This window comes from Salvelinus fontinalis, chromosome 11 (assembly GCF_029448725.1).
Source record: "Salvelinus fontinalis isolate EN_2023a chromosome 11, ASM2944872v1, whole genome shotgun sequence".
NCBI lineage: Eukaryota > Metazoa > Chordata > Actinopteri > Salmoniformes > Salmonidae > Salvelinus > Salvelinus fontinalis.
Genome location: NC_074675.1, coordinates 5,719,835 through 5,733,660, shown reverse-complemented (window position 1 = coordinate 5,733,660; position 13,826 = coordinate 5,719,835). Strand labels below are relative to the sequence as shown.

General features: G+C 48.6%; 1 protein-coding gene across 6 annotated transcripts; it reads left to right on the top strand.

Annotated features, from left to right (window-relative positions):
* The first annotated feature begins 431 nt into the window (after positions 1 to 431).
* si:dkey-39a18.1 (uncharacterized protein LOC557637 homolog) lies at positions 432 to 10,775 on the top strand. 6 transcript variants are annotated; one of them, XM_055937232.1, is made up of 6 exons: positions 432 to 552; positions 1,220 to 1,285; positions 1,534 to 1,690; positions 1,963 to 2,180; positions 3,543 to 3,665; positions 8,428 to 10,775. In XM_055937232.1, the coding sequence occupies exons 3-6, from the start codon at positions 1,589 to 1,591 to the stop codon at positions 9,932 to 9,934; spliced, it is 1,950 nt and encodes a 649-aa protein (XP_055793207.1). In that variant the 5' UTR covers positions 432 to 552; positions 1,220 to 1,285; positions 1,534 to 1,588; the 3' UTR covers positions 9,935 to 10,775. The 6 variants fall into 6 exon arrangements, with proteins under 6 accessions (XP_055793207.1, XP_055793202.1, XP_055793203.1 ...); XM_055937227.1 differs by having other exon boundaries at positions 1,217 to 1,285; XM_055937228.1 differs by having other exon boundaries at positions 1,560 to 1,690; positions 8,428 to 10,774.
* Positions 10,776 to 13,826: the final 3,051 nt, after the last annotated feature.

Here is a 13,826-nt window from a genome sequence, read left to right as displayed (position 1 = left end):
CAGACGGACAAGTCCCCGTTCCTTCAGACGGACTAGTCCCCGTTCCTTCAGACGGACTAGTCCCCGTTCCTTCAGACGGACAAGTCCCCGTTCCTTCAGACGGACAAGTCCCCGTTCCTTCAGACGGACAAGTCCCCGTTCCTTCAGACGGACAAGTCCCCGTTCCTTCAGACGGACAAGTCCCCGTTCCTTCAGACGGACAAGTCCCCGTTCCTTCAGACGGACAAGTCCCCGTTCCTTCAGACGGACAAGTCCCCGTTCCTTCAGACGGACAAGTCCCCGTTCCTTCAGACGGACAAGTCCCCGTTCCTTCAGACGGACTAGTCCCCGTTCCTTTAGACTGAGTTTTATTTGGCCGTCCCCATAGAAGAACCCATCAGCAGCAGTGGGCTAGTTTAACTGGTGCTTCAGAGCTGACCTATCCCCTCAGTGTTAGTTCACGGTGTTCTCTGCAAGAGGTAGGAGGGGGCAGAGGCAGGCACTCAGGAGCCTCCTCAACACTTTACCTCCCACTATCCACCCTGCTCAACGGCTGACATGACCAGCACTCAGGTACGACTCTCTACTGAACTTTACACAGTAACTTAACTCAGTGTCTTTAAGGTAGACGTATGCTATAATGCGATTAGCTTTATTCTGCAGAAATACTAAACACATTTGAGTTTGTTCTTCAACTCAAGAAAGGTCTGGCGTGTGGTAAAGCTATCTGATTTAGTCTGAATACTCGTTATTATCATGAGGTTGTAGGCAGCATTCCCTAGTTCATGTGAGGGTTAAGGACCACTTGAAATGACTTGACTGAGTATTTTAGAGGTTGTGTTTTGGGCAGAGAGACAGGAGTGGACCAGATACAACCGGTTATTTCATGGCAAATTTTAAACTTAATCAACAATTTACCTTTAAAAAACACAAAGTGGGTTAATTTAAAAGACTTCTCTTGAATCGGTTTGTCCGATTACCAACCAAGCAATCCTTAAACATGTTTTCCTCTGCCCAGAGCTGGAATTAATGCAGCAAAATGCTATTTATATGCAAATAGCTTTCCGCACTAATAGAATCTTACCGGTGCTGCTGGCTTGGGTTGAAAGAATGAATAATTACCACAACAACAAAAAAGGACTCATTCTAATGAATAGGAATGTTTAGATGAATTCTCAGTTTGGAAACGTAATTTAAAGGTCTTTAAGCTGTTTTCTGTCTCCCGGCTCTTCGACAGTAGATACGAGGACAACAGCAGCATCCTGAGCTGACAAAGAAACACTTCATTGAAGAGAACGAGAGGCTGGTGAGTGTGTTTACAATATATATATTGATATAAATTGATGCCAAAAAAAAAAAAGTTTGAATTTTATGAGTTTTTATGTCAATCACACTTTTGTGATTCAAATTTATTGTCAATCAGTGTTGCTTCCTAAGTGGACATTTTGATTTCACAGAAGTGTGATTGACTTGGAGTTACATTGTGTTGTTTAAGTGTTCCCTTTATTTTTTTGAGCAGTGTATATAAAACCCTGTTTCCTTGTCCATTCTGAGGAAACATCCATGTATCTTATGGACAGGCCCTCTGATTCAGCAGCACTTCGTTAAGATGCACCTCCCCAGGATCAAGAGAACCCAGTCACCGCACAGAGAGACCGTCTCCCCTGTCCTCTCCTACTACTCAGAGCCAGCCTACCTGCAGCACCGTAAGGTAGAGTACAGGAACAGCAGCTAGTAGGTCATCTTCATACAGATACTATCCTCTCTTCTATCACTCTGGAATAGGGTTTAGGGAAAACACAGACTTCTTGAAATGATCAATACACAATGGTTGATTGTTAGATCCCAAATTGCCCCCCCCTGTCTTCGACCCTCTACACCCTTCCTGTGGATCTGGAAAGATCAGATAGGGGTTTCAGACAGAGCATCATATGAACACCCCCCCCCCCCCCCCCCCCACCTCATCTTCCTCATTTTGTTCAGGATGTGACTAGAGATCTGCCCCCGCTGCCTGGTGGAACGAGAAGAAGAGCCCAGGATGAGGAGGACAAGGAAGAGACGCTGAGCCAACGGAGCATGCCCAGTATGAGAAGCAGCCTGGGTCACGCCTCAAAGGTGAAAAGGTCACGGGGCTTCGGGAAGAGACACGCCATCCCCGAGCTCAGACTGCCCCCTGTTACTAAGATTCATCCTGACCCCAGGTACTTCTCCGAGCTCAGACTGCCTCCTGTCACTAAGATTCATCCTGACCCCAGGTACTTCCCCGAGCTCAGACTGCTCCCTGTCACTAAGATTCATCCTGACCCCAGGTACTTCCCCGAGCTCAGACTGCCTCCTGTCACTAAGATTCATCCTGACCCCAGGTACTTCCCCGAGCTCAGACTGCCCCTTGTCAATAAGATTCATCCTGACCCCAGGTACTTCCCCGAGCTCGGACTGCCTCCTGTCACTAAGATTCATCCTGACCCCAGGTACTTCCCCGAGCTAAGACTGCCTCCTGTCACTAAGATTCATCCTGACCCCAGGTACTTCCCCGAGCTCAGACTGCCCCCTGTCACTAAGATTCATCCTGACCCCAGGTACTTCCCCGAGCTCAGACTGCCCCCCGTCACTAAGATTCATCCTGACCCCAGGTACTTGGGGTTATCCCCATGTCAATATAACCCCATGTATGAGTAACCACGGCCCCGTGTCTAGTATGGGTCACCACGGCCCCGTGCCTAGTATGAGTCACCACGGCCCCGTGCCTAGTATGAGTCACCACGGCCCCGTGCCTAGTATGAGTCACCACGGCCCCGTGCCTAGTATGGGTCACCACGACCCCGTGCCTAGTATGAGTCACCACGGCCCCGTGCCTAGTATGGGTCACCACGGCCCCGTGCCTAGTATGGGTCACCACGGCCCCGTGCCTAGTACGGGTCACCACGGCCCCGTGCCTAGTACGGGTCACCACGGCCCCGTGCCTAGTACGGGTCACCAGGGCCCCGTGTGTACACACAGTGTATACCAAACATTAGGAACACCTAATATTGAGTTGCAACCCTCCTTTCACACTCAGGACAGCCTCAATTCGTTGGGGCATGGACTCTACAAGGTGTCGAAAGCGTTCTACAGGGATGCTGACCCATGTTGACTCCAATGCTTCCCACAGTTGTGTCAAGTTGACTGGATGTCCTTTGGGTGGTGAATCATTCTTGATACACACGGGAAACTGTTGAGTGTTAAAAACCCAGCAGCGTTGCAGTTCTTGACACAAACCGGTGCTCCTGGCACCTACTACCGTACCCCGTTCAAAGGCACTTAAATCTTTTTCTTGCCCATTCACCCTCTGAATGGCACACGTACACAATCCATGTCTCAATTGTCTCAAGGCTTAAACATCTTTCTTTAACCTTTCTCCTCCCCTTCATCTACACTGATTGAAGTGGATTTAACAAGTGACATCAATAAGGGATCAGAGCTTTCACCCTGGAATCACCTGGTCAGTCTACAGTATGTAATGGAAAGAGCAGGTGTCCCTAATGTTTTATCACTCAGTGTATGTGTCTTTCTGTTTGTCATAGAGCCAGTCTGGAATTGAGGGGTACTGGCTACGTAAGACGTTCCATACTTCCACCCATCATCAAATCTACCAGAACCCATGAGCCTCTGCACCAGGAAAGACCCCCAGGTCCAGCTGGGTACAGGTTCGATACCTTTCTCAATCTAGGTTATAACTAATTACTCACGACCCAATGTGAGGAAGAGGAGCTACTCACACAGTAACTCTACAGGGGCGTCAGGACACACCCCTGGGGGACCCCGCCTCAGTACTGCTAATAATGGAGTCTCACGCTTCTCCCTCCCCAGGTGTAGTCTACGTACAGTAATCATCCCTCCCCAGGTGTAGTCTACGTACAATAATCATCCCTCCCCAGGTATAGTCTACGTACAGTAATCATCCCTCCCCAGGTGTAGTCTACGTACAGTAATCATCCCCCCCAGGTGTAGTCTACGTACAGTAATCATCCCTCCCAGGTGTAGTCTACGTACAGTAATCATCCCTCCCCAGGTATAGTCTACATACAGCAATCATCCCCCCCAGGTGTAGTCTACGTACAGTAATCATCCCTCCCCAGGTATAGTCTACGTACAGTAATCATCCCTCCCCAGGTATAGTCTACGTACAGTAATCATCCCTCCCCAGGTATAGTCTACGTACAGTAATCATCCCCCCCCAGGTGTAGTCTACGTACAGTAATCACCCCCCCCCCCCAGGTATAGTCTACGTACAGTAATCATCCCCCCCAGGTGTAGTCTACGTACAGTAATCATCCCTCCCCAGGTGTAGTCTACGTACAGTAATCATCCCCCCCCAGGTATAGTCTACGTACAGTAATCATCCCCCCCAGGTGTAGTCTACGTACAGTAATCATCCCTCCCCAGGTGTAGTCTACGTACAGTAATCATCCCTCCCCAGGTGTAGTCTACGTACAGTAATCATCCTCCCCAGGTGTAGTCTACGTACAGTAATCATCCCTCCCCAGGTATAGTCTACGTACAGTAATCATCCCTCCCCAGGTATAGTCTACGTACAGTAATCATCCCTCCCCAGGTGTAGTCTACGTACAGTAATCATCCCTCCCCAGGTATAGTCTACGTACAGTAATCATCCCTCCCCAGGTATAGTCTACGTACAGTAATCATCCCTCCCCAGGTATAGTCTACGTACAGTAATCATCCCTCCCCAGGTATAGTCTACGTACAGTAATCATCCTCCCCAGGTGTAGTCTACGTACAGTAATCATCCCCCCAGGTGTAGTCTACGTACAGTAATCACCCCTCCCCAGGTATAGTCTACGTACAGTAATCATCCCCCCCAGGTGTAGTCTACATACAGTAATCATCCCTCCCCAGGTATAGTCTACATACAGGAATCACCCCTCCCCAGGTATAGTCTACGTACAGTAATCATCCCTCCCCAGGTGTAGTCTATGTACAGTAATCATCCCTCCCCAGGTATAGTCTACATACAGGAATCACCCCTCCCCAGGTATAGTCTACGTACAGTAATCATCCCTCCCCAGGTATAGTCTACGTACAGTAATCATCCCCCCCCAGGTGTAGTCTACGTACAGTAATCATCCCCCCCCAGGTGTAGTCTACATACAGTAATCAGTTTTTCACAGCTTTACCTCCTCTAAATATGAGTGGCTTGTTCGTTAAATTCACGGCAACAAATGAAGAGGAGAAGAAGTGCCTCGTCAATATCTCCGGCAGCAGCCATATGCAGCCTCATTTTCTGCTTATTAATGATTTAAAGGCTGGTTAATCTGCTGCGTGAGGCAGGGGGAGAGGAGCTCTGTGACATTCATTTATCTCTCTGGTCTGAGAAAGAGGGAGAGAGCAGCTAGAGAGAGAGAGGTTAAGAGCCTGAGCAGAACTGGGAGTTGTGAGGGCCATGCAGATTACACACTCATACAGACACACACAGACACACACACTCATACACACTCATACACACACACACACACACACACACACACACACACACACACACACACACACACACACACACACTCATACAGACACACACACACACACACACACACACACACACACACACACACACACACACACACACACACACACACACACACACACACACACACACACACACACACACACACACACACACACACTCATACAGACACACACACACACACACTCATACAGACACACACACACTCATACAGACACACACACACTCATACAGACACACACACACTCATACAGACACACACACACTCATACAGACAACACACACACACACACACACACACACACACACACACACACACACACACACACACACACACACACACACACACACACACACACACACACACACACACACACACACACACACACATACAGACACACACACACACACTCATACAGACACACACACACACACTCATACAGACACACACACACTCAGACACACACACACACACACACACACACACACACACACACACACACACACACACACACACACACACACACACACACACACATACAGACACACACACACACACTCATACAGACACACACACACACACTCATACAGACACACACACACACACTCATACAGACACACACACACACACTCATACAGACACACACACACACACACACACACACACACACACACACACACACACACACACACTCATACAGACACACACACACACACACACACACACACACACACACACACACACACACACACACACACACACACACAGAAAGAAAGAGGGAGAGAGCAGCTAGAGAGAGAGAGGTTAAGAGCCTGAGCAGAACTGGGAGTTGTGAGGGCCATGCAGATTACACACTCATACAGACACACACAGACACACACACTCATACACACTCACACACACACACACACACACACACACACACACACACACACACACACACACACACACACACACACACACACACACACACACTCATACAGACACACACACACACACACACACACACACACACACACACACACACACACACACACACACACACACACACACACACACACACACTCATACAGACACACACACACACACTCATACAGACACACACACACTCAGACACACACACACACACAGACACACACACACAGACACACACACAGACACAGACACACACACACAGACACACACACAGACACACACACACACAGACACACGCACACCACAATCATCTCTAGCATGGAACGCAGTTGGACTAATAAAATGGGCGTAAAGTGGCTCAATATGAAATAAATAGGAGGAAGTGCTTCTGGAATGCAAACAGCCAATACGGAGGGCTAGATTTCTGTCAAACAGCCGATACGGAGGGCTAGCTTTCTGTCAAACAGCCAATACGGAGGGCTAGCTTTCTGTCAAACAGCCAATACAGAGGGCTAGCTTTCTGTCAAACAGCCAATACGGAGGGCTAGCTTTCTGTCAAACAGCCAATACGGAGGACTAGCTTTCTGTCAAACAGCCAATAGGGAGGGCTAGCTTTCTGTCAAACAGCCAATACGGAGGGCTAGCTTTCTGTCAAACAGCCAATACGGAGGGCTAGCTTTCTGTCAAACAGCCGATACGGAGGGCTAGCTTTCTGTCAAACAGCCGATACGGAGGGCTAGCTTTCTGTCAAACAGCCGATACGGAGGGCTAGCTTTCTGTCAAACAGCCGATACGGAGGGCTAGCTTTCTGTCAAACGGCCGATACGGAGGGCTAGCTTTCTGTCAAACGGCCGATAGGGAGGGCTAGCTTTCTGTCAAACGGCCGATACGGAGGGCTAGCTTTCTGTCAAACGGCCGATACGGAGGGCTAGCTTTCTGTCAAACGGCCGATACGGAGGGCTAGCTTTCTGTCAAACGGCCGATACGGAGGGCTAGCTTTCTGTCATACGGCCGATACGGAGGGCTAGCTTTCTGTCAAACGGCCGATACGGAGGGCTAGCTTTCTGTCAAACGGCCGATACGGAGGGCTAGCTTTCTGTCAAACGGCCAATACGGAGGGCTAGCTTTCTGTCAAACGGCCAATACGGAGGGCTAGCTTTCTGTCAAACGGCCGATACGGAGGGCTATCTTTCTGTCAAACGGCCGATACGGAGGGCTAGCTTTCTGTCAAACGGCCGATACGGAGGGCTAGCTTTCTGTCAAACGGCCGATACGGAGGGCTATCTTTCTGTCAAACGGCCGATACGGAGGGCTAGCTTTCTGTCAAACGGCCGATACGGAGGGCTAGCTTTCTGTCAAACAGCCGATACGGAGGGCTAGCTTTCTGTCAAACAGCCGATACGGAGGGCTATCTTTCTGTCAAACAGCCGATACGGAGGGCTAGCTTTCTCGAAAAGCCTGAAATGAGGTTTTTAATTTAATACTATCTACATCACCTCAGGTTTACCAGAGTACATTTTTGTTATGTCTCCATTTTTGCACAACATAATCCATTTACTATAAGTGATATTGGAGTTTCGGTGTTCCTTTTGAATAAAGTTAAAATGTCAAAGCATCATTAGTGGAACGAACAAACTGCTGGTGATGCAATATTTTATTGGTCTTTTATGGAATTGAGATGTCCACCCCTAACACGATAATGAGAAGATTCAGAACAATTCCTTAAACAGAGGATGGATCTCTCCAGGGGTATAAAACACAGCTTGTTTAGGAGAATACACCGTGCTGCTGTGTTCCCTATGCAAACTGACTCTGACATCAATGTCAAATGTACAACATATTATACTAGAAATGCCAGCCATTTTCACAGAGAGAGAAAATATGAAATCCCTTTAAACATGTTAGAAATCAGAGCACCTACAATGTCCCTGTTGTCTCTGTATCTCTCTGCTTTGCATGATGGTAAGACTGAATTCTCAATTCACATTTTGTCAATCACCTGTTGCTGTAGGCCTGAGAAGAAGGCTGTTGGTCTGACGAAGCAGGGAGACGTCCCCCCTGGACTTCCAGAGAAGAAGGCTGTTGGTCTGACGAAGCAGGGAGACGTCCCCCCCGGACGTCCAGAGAAGAAGACTGTTGGTCTGACGAAGCAGGGAGACGTCCCCCCTGGACTTCTAGAGAGGAAGACTGTTGGTCTGACGAAGCAGGGAGACGTTCCCCCTGGACTTCCAGAGAGGAAGACTGTTGGTCTGACGAAGCAGAGAGACGTTCCCCCTGGACGTCCAGAGAGGAAGACTGTTGGTCTGACGAAGCAGAGAGACGTCCCCCCTGGACTTCCAGAGAAGAAGACTGTTGGTCTGACGAAGCAGAGAGACGTTCCCCCTGGACGTCCAGAGAAGAAGACTGTTGGTCTGACGAAGCAGGGAGACGTTCCCCCTGGACTTCCAGAGAGGAAGACTGTTGGTCTGACGAAGCAGGGAGACGTCCCCCCTGGACTTCCAGAGAAGAAGACTGTTGGTCTGACGAAGAGTTTTAATAATCAGGACATCCTCGAAGTACCTGTAGTGACCATGTCCCAGATCATTTCTGATCAACCGCCACCCAAGACCCAACGCATCACGCTCCACAGCCCAGTGCTGCAGGCCGTGTACCCGATCACCCCTGACAACGAAACACAAACCAGAAAGGCAGAGGAAGATAGAAAAGCCCTGTATCCCAGAGTCCTGTCTCCTACATCCACCTGCGCTATATCTAACACCATCGGTCCTGAGAAAGTATACAGATTCCAGCCACACCTTCTGAGAGATTACCCCCCTCCATACTCCTCTGAGTGGACCGATCCAAAGGCATTAACCCAAGGAAGGACTGAGTGGACTGAACCAATGGCTCCAACCCAGGGGAGAGGAGAGATGCTGTTGATCAGACTGAGCATCACATGGTCCAAGGCCGAGAACAGCAGCAACCTGAGACAGCCACAGTCCCAGTCTCAGCTCCAGCGTTGCCCCATCCGTCCCCTGAAACCAGCCCTGAGAAGACTACCCATCTCCAACACAAGGAGGCTGAGGGACTGGGGGAGACGGGGGACAACGTTGGGGTGTCTGTGGGAGGAGGAGGAGGAGGGGTGTGTCCCACCCCCGGTCCCAGTCCAGCCTGGGTTACTGGAGCCCTTTACAGGGTTCAAAGAGCACCTCTGTCGCCAGGTTCTCCACTCCCCCACCCCCCTGGCTCAGCTTCTGGAGAAGGCCTCCGAGGGAGACCATATAGACACACAGGTAGACAGACAGGCAGACAGTATAGACAGACAGGTAGACAGACTGGTAGATAGACAGATAATGTCCCAGGTTCCTCAGGTGCATACCCTCCAGACCCCCTGCAGTACTCTGCCAGCCCATACCGTGCAGCTGTCTGGATCTGAGGGTCCAGGAGGAGCTCTGCCCAGAATCACCATGACCAGACCAACTCCTTCCCCCAAACTCCCCCTCCTTCAGTCACACACTAAGAACAGGCATGCAGCATAGATAGATAGTCTGTTTTACATGGAACTGTCAACCTACAGTGATGTTCTAACTCAAAACCATCAATCTACAGGCCTGTTCTACCATGGAACCTTCAATCTACAGGCCTGTTCTACCATGGAACCTTCGATCTACAGGCCTGTTCTACCATGGAACCTTCAATCTACAGGCCTGTTCTACCATGGAACCGTCACTCTACAGGCCTGTTCTACCATGGAACCTTCAATCGACAGGCCTGTTCTACCATGGAACCTTCACTCTACAGGCCTGTTCTACCATGGAACCTTCACTCTACAGGCCTGTTCTACCATGGAACCTTCAATCTACAGGCCTGTTCTATCATGGAACCTTCAATCTACAGGCCTGTTCTATCATGGAACCTTCAATCTACAGGCCTGTTCTATCATGGAACCTTCAATCTACAGGCCTGTTCTATCATGGAACCTTCAATCTACAGGCCTGTTCTATCATGGAACCTTCAATCTACAGGCCTGTTCTACCATGGAACCTTCAATCTACAGGCCTCTTCTACCATGGAACCTTCAATCTACAGGCCTCTTCTACCATGGAACCTTCAATCTACAGGCCTGTTCTATCATGGAACCTTCAATCTCAGGCCTGTTCTATCATGGAACCTTCAATCTACAGGCCTGTTCTATCATGGAACCTTCAATCTACAGGCCTGTTCTACCATGGAACCTTCAATCTACAGGCCTGTTATATCATGGAACCTTCAATCTACAGGCCTGTTCTACCATGGAACCTTCGATCTACAGGCCTGTTCTACCATGGAACCTTCAATCTACAGGCCTGTTCTACCATGGAACCTTCAATCTACAGGCCTGTTCTACCATGGAACCTTCAATCTACAGGCCTGTTCTACCATGGAACCTTCAATCTACAGGCCTGTTCTACCATGGAACCTTCAATCTACAGGCCTGTTCTACCATGGAACCGTCACTCTACAGGCCTGTTCTATCATGGAACCTTCAATCTACAGGCCTGTTCTACCATGGAACCGTCACTCTACAGGCCTGTTCTACCATGGAACCGTCACTCTACAGGCCTGTTCTACCATGGAACCTTCACTCTACAGGCCTGTTCTACCATGGAACCTTCGATCTACATGCCTGTTCTACCATGGAACCTTCGATCTACAGGCCTATTTTACCATGGAACCGTCACTCTACAGGCCTGTTCTACCATGGAACCGTCACTCTACAGGCCTGTTCTACCATGGAACCGTCACTCTACAGGCCTGTTCTACCATGGAACCGTCACTCTACAGGCCTGTTCTACCATGGAACCGTCACTCTACAGGCCTGTTCTACCATGGAACCGTCACTCTACAGGCCTGTTCTACCATGGAACCGTCACTCTACAGGCCTGTTCTACCATGGAACCGTCACTCTACAGGCCTGTTCTACCATGGAACCGTCACTCTACAGGCCTGTTCTAACATGGAACCTTCAATCTACAGGCCTGTTCTACCATGGAACCGTCACTCTACAGGCCTGTTCTACCATGGAACGTCACTCTACAGGCCTGTTCTACCATGGAACCGTAAATCTACAGGCCTGTTCTACCATGGAACCGTAAATCTTTAGGGGCGCCGAGACACAGCCCTGGGGGACTCTGCCTTCAGCACTGCTAATAAGGAGGATAATTGTTTTAGCTATACAGGATTGCTACGGCCTGGTCTGCTGAGACAAGCACAATCCCAACGTCAATGACTATAGATCAGGCCTTGACTGAGTCCCTATTTCGTCTGGAGTTGCACTACTTCTGACCAGAGCCCTGTGGGCCCTGTATAAGGATAGTGTACTATTTAGGAGGCATGCCTCGTCTCTGTGGTGTCTGGACTGACCATGCTGTGTGTTGGAGTGGTGTGAGAGAGAGTTGTTTGTTAGCTGTGACAAGACTGAAAAGTCTGTAAAATATATGTCCTGTGTAGTTAGCTGCTACATTCTGTTCTCTCTGTCCTGTGTAGTTAGCTGCTACATTCTGTTCTCTCTGTCCTGTGTAGTTAGCTGCTACATTCTGTCCTGTGTAGTTAGCTGCTACATTCTGTTCTCTCTGTCCTGTGTAGTTAGCTGCTACATTCTGTTCTCTCTGTCCTGTGTAGTTAGCTGCTACATTCTGTCCTGTGTAGTTAGCTGCTACATTCTGTTCTCTCTGTCCTGTGTAGTTAGCTGCTACATTCTGTTCTCTATGTCCTGTGTAGTTAGCTGCTACATTCTGTTCTGTGTAGTTAGCTGCTACATTCTGTTCTCTCTGTCCTGTGTAGTTAGCTGCTACATTCTGTCCTGTGTAGTTAGCTGCTACATTCTGTTCTCTCTGTCCTGTGTAGTTAGCTGCTACATTCTGTTCTCTCTGTCCTGTGTAGTTAGCTGCTACATTCTGTTCTCTATGTCCTGTGTAGTTAGCTGCTACATTCTGTTCTCTCTGTCCTGTGTAGTTAGCGGGTACATTCTGTTCTCTCTGTCCTGTGTAGTTAGCTGCTACATTCTGTTCTCTCTGTCCTGTGTAGTTAGCTGCTACATTCTGTTCTCTCTGTCCTGTGTAGTTAGCTGCTACATTCTGTTCTCTATGTCCTGTGTAGTTAGCGGGTACATTCTGTTCTCTCTGTCCTGTGTAGTTAGCTGCTACATTCTGTTCTCTATGTCCTGTGTAGTTAGCTGCTACATTCTGTTCTCTATGTCCTGTGTAGTTAGCTGCTACATTCTGTTCTCTCTGTCCTGTGTAGTTAGCTGCTACATTCTGTTCTCTATGTCCTGTGTAGTTAGCTGCTACATTCTGTTCTCTCTGTCCTGTGTAGTTAGCGGGTACATTCTGTTCTCTCTGTCCTGTGTAGTTAGCTGCTACATTCTGTTCTCTCTGTCCTGTGTAGTTAGCTGCTACATTCTGTTCTCTCTGTCCTGTGTAGTTAGCTGCTACATTCTGTTCTCTCTGTCCTGTGTAGTTAGCTGCTACATTCTGTTCTCTCTGTCCTGTGTAGTTAGCTGCTACGTCCTGTTCTCTCTGTCCTGTGTAGTTAGCTGCTACATTCTGTTCTCTATGTCCTGTGTAGTTAGCTGCTACATTCTGTTCTCTCTGTCCTGTGTAGTTAGCTGCTACATTCTGTTCTCTATGTCCTGTGTAGTTAGCTGCTACATTCTGTTCTCTCTGTCCTGTGTAGTTAGCTGCTACGTCCTGTTCTATCTGTCCTGTGTAGTTAGCTGCTACATTCTGTTCTCTCTGTCCTGTGTAGTTAGCTGATACATTCTGTCCTGTGTAGTTAGCTGGTACATTCTGTTCTCTCTGTCCTGTGTAGTTAGCTGCTACATTCTGTTCTCTCTGTCCTGTGTAGTTAGCTGATACATTCTGTCCTGTGTAGTTAGCTGCTACATTATGTTCTCTCTATGACAAGTTGGCTTGTGAAGATCACTCTGTCAATGCATGATGTTTTTGTAGTTATTTCGACAAATCCTCTATTTTGGAGAGCACCATTTTATTCTGTATGCTGATTATTATATTACCATGGTAATATGTATCCCCCCCTCTTACATTTCCATGTGTTGAATTGCGACAACGGTTTCTTAACCAGCATTCACTAAAATGTTTCTTTACATGACGATTTTCTCTATTGAAGAAATAAACATTCACTTCTATAAGCCATAATGGACATCATATGTTGGCAAGATAAGCAATAATTCAGGGGGGAGAGAGAGAGAGGGGTGGAGAGAGAGAGAGGGGTGGAGAGAGAGAGAGAGAGGGGTGGAGAGAGAGAGAGAGAGGGGTGGAGAGAGAGAGAGAGGGAGAGGGGTGGAGAGAGAGAGGGAGGGAGAGGGGTGGAGAGAGAGAGGGGTGGAGAGAGAGAGAGAGGGGTAGAGAGAGAGAGAGGGGTAGAGAGAGA

Coding starts and splice junctions, on each gene's coding strand:
- si:dkey-39a18.1 (XM_055937232.1), top strand. CDS start 1,589: ATGCACCTCCCCAGGATCAAGAGAACCCAGTCACCGCACAGAGAGACC. Junction 2,181..3,542: donor AAGATTCATCCTGACCCCAG/GTACTTCTCCGA, acceptor TGTTTGTCATAG/AGCCAGTCTGGAATTGAGGG. Junction 3,666..8,427: donor CCAGGTCCAGCTGGGTACAG/GTTCGATACCTT, acceptor CTGTTGCTGTAG/GCCTGAGAAGAAGGCTGTTG.